General features: G+C 40.0%; 1 protein-coding gene across 1 annotated transcript in view; it reads right to left on the bottom strand.

Annotated features, from left to right (window-relative positions):
* Positions 1-6,442, bottom strand: part of LOC135102325 (asparagine--tRNA ligase, cytoplasmic-like) — a 28,581-nt gene extending 22,139 nt beyond the window's left edge. Inside the window, exons 1-2 of the mRNA XM_064007370.1 lie at positions 6,122-6,442; positions 2,320-2,468 (exon numbers count right to left, since the gene is read on the bottom strand). Coding sequence (XP_063863440.1) covers positions 2,320-2,468; positions 6,122-6,164 — 192 coding nt within the window. The 5' untranslated portion in view covers positions 6,165-6,442. The remainder of the gene's footprint in view (positions 1-2,319; positions 2,469-6,121) is intronic.
* Positions 6,443-6,459: the final 17 nt, after the last annotated feature.

Consider the following 6,459-nt stretch of genomic DNA (forward strand, 5'->3'; position numbering starts at 1 on the left):
CATATCTGGTGTGATGCAGTGCTGTGGCTGTGCTGTACTACCATCACATCTAAAACTGTGTGTGTGTGGTGTGTGTGTGTGCGCGCGCGTGTCTTATTTTCTCTCTCTCTCTCTCTCTCTCTCTCTCTCTCTCTGCCCTCTACTTTCCATCCTTTGCTCCCCATTTCCTCCCTCTTCCTTTCCTGACCTCCTCCCCCTTCCCTCCCTTCTATCCATCCATCCCACCCACCCACCTTCCCTCCTTCCATTCTCTCTCTCTCTCTCTCTCTCTCTCTCTCTCCTCTCTCTCTCTCTCTCTCTGTGTGTGTGTGTGTGTGTGTGTGTGTGTGTGTGTGTGTGTGTGTGTGTGTGTGTGTGTGTGTGTGTGTGTGTGTGTGTGTGTGTGTGTGTGTGTGTGTGTGTGTGTGTGTCTGTGTGTGCATGCAAGAGAGAGAGAGAGAGAGAGAGAGAGAGAGAGAGAGAGAGAGAGAGAGAGAGAGAGAGAGAGAGAGAGAGAGAGAGAGAGAGAGAGAGAGAGAGAGAGAGAGAGAGAGAGAGAGAGAGAGAGAGAGAGAGAGATATTGCCAAGTTGAAAGAGACTGATTGAGAATGAAAATGTATGTAAGAAGCATAAATGTGAAGGAAATTGATGAGGGAAAATGAAAAGGAGTGGAGGAAAGGAAAAAAGAGAATACTTATTTCTCAATACCTCTTCTCTCCCTCTAATTCTTCACTTACTCCTCACCCTTGCTGCTTATATTTACTCTTTCTACTTTCTCCCCATCCTCCCATCCTCCTCCTTCACCCTTCCTCCACTTCTTTGCCCCAAGCACTCTACTTCCCCAGTTATATCCCTTCCTCTCAGTTTTCCTTTCTTCTCCCTCCCTCTTTCCTCATGTCTCAAACCTCCCTCCCTGTCACCTTCCCTCTCCCTTATCTGTCAGAGATAAGGGAGAGAGAGAGAGAGAGAGAGAGAGAGAGAGAGAGAGAGAGAGAGAGAGAGAGAGAGAGAGAGAGAGAGAGAGAGAGAGAGAGAGAGAGAGAGAGAGAGAGAGAGAGAGAGAGAGAGAGAGAGAGAGGAATGGGGAGGGAAGGTGGGAGGGAAGGGAGGGCAGGGCAGGGAAGGGAATGGAAGGAAGGAAGGAAGGAAGGAAGGAAGGAAGGAAGGAAGGAAGGAAGAGAGAGAGAGAAGGAGAGAAGGAAGGAGAGAGAGAGAGAGAGAGAGAGAGAGAGAGAGAGAGAGAGAGAGAGAGAGAGAGAGAGAGAGAGAGAGAGAGAGAGAAATTTATTAGTAATATTACTAGTAACAATATTTGTGCATAATGTACTACTGTTTCAACTCAACACCTATAGGCATAGGGTTACAGGCCTAGGCCTGTATTACAGCCTGCCTAGGCCTGTATTACAGCTATATTAGATGCACGGTAATTATTAGAAAGGTACTTTTTTCCAGAAAAAAGTGCATCTAATGTGCCAGCAAATACAGTATTTGGAGGGAGGGGTAGGAGAGACACAGTGGGTAAAACAGTAATTCAATCTTTGAAATCAGACAAATGTGATCCCACTGAAGAGCCTTGATGTAAACAAAAAATTTTTGGCTGGCTTGGGACTACCTGAGCCACCTGTGATTCTCTCGATGACCCACAATGCCATCACTACTGCATTTTCCCAGTAGCTTTTCCCAGCAGCAAGATGTCTAAGTGTTTGGGCTGCTCCTCTCTGTGTCACTCTGCAAGGCTTTCCTCACTAGATCAGTGACAAAGAGAATATCTGCAGGGTTAGTTCCATGTCACTAAGTTCATTCAATACATCCTTTCTGGATAAATAATTTCTGAGCTGGAGATATGAAGCAGCCATCATGACATTGGGTGTGTCTGTCATTAGCCCCTAAGACAGGGTGGATGGGTATCCAGGAATGGTTTAATCAACTTTACACTGATTCCTATAAAGAAAATAGTTTTGGTTTCCAAACTTCAAATTTTGAACAGCTTTCATGAATGAAGTTTGAGAACTGAGATTCCACTGTATAGCAAGAGGGACCATTTCTGAAGTAACTCCTTCCCTCTAATTGTTATACTGGCCTGGTATACAGATTGACGATCAAGTGTGGTGGAGAGTAGAACTGAGTAATAATCCCAGTAATCAATTCGGTACAATTAGTATCTATAACTTATAACTTTTTGACAAACAGTGTAAGAAATAGAAGAAAAGAAACTTTATACATATGGCAAGAAATTGATAACTATGCAGACAAGCCAATGGACTAAAATGCACTTCACACCAAAACATATTTCTCATATTTAATGATCTTACAGATCTAACATGAGTCTATTTAACTACCTCATTTTCCTCTTTGCTGTCAACGTAGATAGTAGGGAAAGGTTCTTTGCCAGCCTTACGCATCGCCTGCAATGCTGTCTTGTAAGGGGTGGCCTCTGTGCCATCACCGGTCTCATCACTTCCATGCTTTTCCGATGAGTAGATTTCTCCTGAAAAGACAATCAAGGTGTGGGTGAAGGTATACAGGAGACTTCCTTGGGTTCATCTGTTTTACCTTTTCCCAATAAACACTGTTACACAGCCAAGAGTTACTAGATGATGGGAGCCTCATGGTGGCTGAAATGCCACTCTAGTGTTAATTTATATTTAAGATGCACCAGGAAAATAGATGCAAAAAATAATTATTGATAAGAGCAATCAGTTTGTCTGCCTTGCTTTTACAGAGCAATGAGGCTGTTCTTACCCCTTAGCTGTTTATTCTGCACAGGGGCCTTATCTGCCCATGTATGGAGTACACCTCATAGCTATATGGGGGTGGTTCTACTCATGCTGCTCTCTTGAAGGGGGTGATATCAAAAGCCTTTCATCTTAGCAACTCTATCCTCTGACTGACTGTCTTCAGCTTCTCTCTCTTTCCCAGTGTTTCTTCTCTTGCTATCCTCTATCACTACTTTCACTGCTCTTCTGATCTTGCTAAATGCATGCTTCCCCTCCTTCCATGACCTCACTGCACAAGACTTTCTACTTTCTCTCCTCTCTGTTCAGTCCACCTCCTTAACCCCCTCAGTCCTGAAGATGCATTTAAGCATCATTCACAGAATGTGGTCTGGAAGTCTCAATGATACTTTATGCATCATATGGTATGACCAAGTAATAAATACCTATTTGACAAAAATTGAGAAATGACAGTATCTGTGTAAAATTTCAGGAAGATGAGCATGAGATGACAAATTTCAAAAGTAACTGTATAGTAATGGTCAACAAAAACTAAACATACTGCCCAGACATTATATCTGCCAGTGGGCTTCCGGCAGTCAGACTGTGAAGGTGAGTGGCAGCAGGATTTAAATATACCTAGGTTATTATGTAATGTGCTACAACATTCAAATCCATGTCTGGACTTATTTGCAATAGTCTTAGACTGTACTTGTGATATTCTCTCTCTCTCTCTCTCTCTCTCTCTCTCTCTCTCTCTCTCTCTCTCTCTCTCTCTCCACATAATAATTATATAATTTTGAAGGATAATTATAATTTCCAAATCTATTTATATATTAGATTTGAAAAATTATGAGAGAGAGAGAGAGAGAGAGAGAGAGAGAGAGAGAGAGAGAGAGAGAGAGAGAGAGAGAGAGAGAGAGAGAGAGAGAGAGAGAGAGAGAGATGTAAATTACTACATTTTTGTTTAAAGGTTAGTCAAAGAAACATGAACGTATCCCAGGAAAGACTCCAGATATGAAAACCTTGAAGACATCACTGAAATTCTTAAGAAAATTCTCATTATTGCAAGCATATAAAATTACTACTTTACACTAGAAAGTTATGAGAAAATACAGTGTAAGCTCTGGTGGAATGCACTTACCAACGCTGGATCAATAAAAAAAATAAATAGATAAAATAAAATAAAATAGCAAATAAAAATGAATAAATAAATAAATAAATAAATAAATAAATAGATAAATAAAAAATCTATTGATATGTAATTACAAGCATAATCTTTGTTTCGAGTAATTCTACACAGCAAAGTCAAATTCAAGGCTGTATCACAAATAATTGCTGAAAAATCTAAGAAATGTAAGAAAGATTCAAGGTTTTTTGAAAATATTTAGTTTTAGCTCATTTCTGCATGGTGCTAATCCATTTCACAGAAAAGACTCTTTCACTAGGAGGCTAAAACAATTTCACATGTTTTGGTAGGCTATATGTTTATGTATATAAACAAAATTTTTTACTGTAACGAGTTGAAGTGGAATCACAGTTCACGCATATTTATTCCAAAACCCATATTATAATCAATTTAGTCTATTTTACTTTATTTTATGTGGTAATGTTACAGAAATATATCTATGATGATAACAGTATATAATTCATACACATAAACATAGCTACAAGGTGGGAAATATCTCTCAAAACCAAACAATACTATGTGCTTAAAAATGGCTTCTTCAACCATGCCCACTCCCTGCTACTGAAGGGAATGAACAAGTATCATCTCTGGGTCTGAGAAGGTTAACACAGGAGTTAACTAGTGTTCACAATCTTTCATATCTTCCACTGGTATACTCTGGAACTACTGTCTGCTTCAGTATTTTCCTCTTTCAAAAGGGAGGTTTCAAGACAATTCTCCTTTAATTTTGGAAACATGATAAACTGTCAATATTCTGTTGTGATGTTAGTGTATCAATTCCCACATGGATGATATGGAGATATAAAAATATCCCATACAGTGAGCTAGAACCACATAATAGCATTTCATCTGAAATCCTAAAAATTACTGTCTTCAGCTTCTCACTCTTTGCACAAGGTTGCATCTCTTGCTATCTTTTATTGCCTCTTTCATACTAACAGCTTTTCTGATCTTGCTAACTGCATCTCTCCCCTCATTCCAAGGCCTCCTTCCTTTCTCCCACTCATATTCTGTCCAACTCCCTAATGTAAAAGATTCTCAATCTTTAATTTTTTTTCACTGAAACTCTTGGACTCCCTGCCTGCTTCTGTATGTCCTCCTACCTTTGACTTGAAACAGTTTCAAGAAGTTCTAGGATGTTTCTAAAATTTGGACTACACTCTTTGGGGACTGGCACCTTCAGTGGGCCTTTATTTAAAGGGGGTATACAGTGGAGCATTCAGCATATTAAGTATATGACGTGATCAACATGCTACCCAACCACTCTTTTTTTTTCTCTCTCTCTCATAACAGCTAACTTAGCACACCACCAATTTGTCACCTGAGTGAGTACAAAATTGGTAGTTTTTTTTACTTTACTAGTAATTTTTGCTAATGGTAGACACTATGCTATATATTGCTGGATAAAATGCATAGCTTATATACATTTTACTACACTTCTGTGTGAATATCTGGTTCTACTGCAGTTCAACACAATACATCCAGTGACCACACTCAAATTGTAGATCACATAATTCACAGCATTTCTAATGGTTACACAGTGTGGCACAAATAGTCTTGCCATCCAACTGCTTTTTGCTTCCAAGGGCAATTTTGAAACAGATTATGGTCATGAGATAAGTACACCAGTGTATTGCCCAAAACTACAATAAAACCTTCTGTGTGAGAGACAAGGCATGGCTAAAATTATGAGCCCATTAGCACTACATTTCATCACAGCTGTAATGGAGTGTTACTGTGATTGTCTAACTATGCTACAAGTTTACCCAAATAGGAGTCCCTCCTGGTTTTTTGGGTTTTAATTACTGTCAACAAAATAATACTCAAGATAATTTGAGAAGTTGGGAATGTTTTTGAATGTGAGTTAACATATCCTGACCTGCATCAAAATCGAAAGGAAAATATTACACTGATCTGAGTGCATTGTAAAGTTATACATAGTTTACTTAGTGACTTTTTGTTTATATATATATATATATATATATATATATATATATATATATATATATATATATATATATATATATATATATATATATATATATATATATATACACACACACACACACACACACACACACACACACAAGTACCCTGTAAAAGAAGGGAGAAAAGATAACTATATGATATATGATAATGAAGAGTATTGTACTAACACACACACACACACACACTGTACTCTCCTCACCATACTCTGCAGGAGTTATCTGTCGCCAGTACAAGGCAGTTTTGACTGACCTAAGGTGGCCTGAGCCATGGTGTCGGACAGCTGCTCAGCCATGTGGTGTGGTGGCAGCGCGGGTCGCGAACAGCTGGTGGTGTGTCTGGTTTTTTGCCTGGGAGACTGACACTGCTGCCCGGGTGGGGGTGCGGTGGCGGAGATGGTGCCCACACGATTGCTGGCTGGTGGGTCTTCTTCACTCCTTTAAGGCACAGGTGAAATTAGGGCCACGTGACGCAAGAGCGGTGAGAGGAGGTCACCTGTCAGACCGCAGGAAGCGTGGCAACAGCGGGTCACAGGTGCCGAGTTGCCGAGTGCCGCCTCGCTTCCTCCTGATCTTGATGTGATTCTTGAT

This window comes from Scylla paramamosain, chromosome 7 (assembly GCF_035594125.1).
Source record: "Scylla paramamosain isolate STU-SP2022 chromosome 7, ASM3559412v1, whole genome shotgun sequence".
Classification (NCBI taxonomy): Eukaryota; Metazoa; Arthropoda; class Malacostraca; order Decapoda; family Portunidae; genus Scylla; species Scylla paramamosain.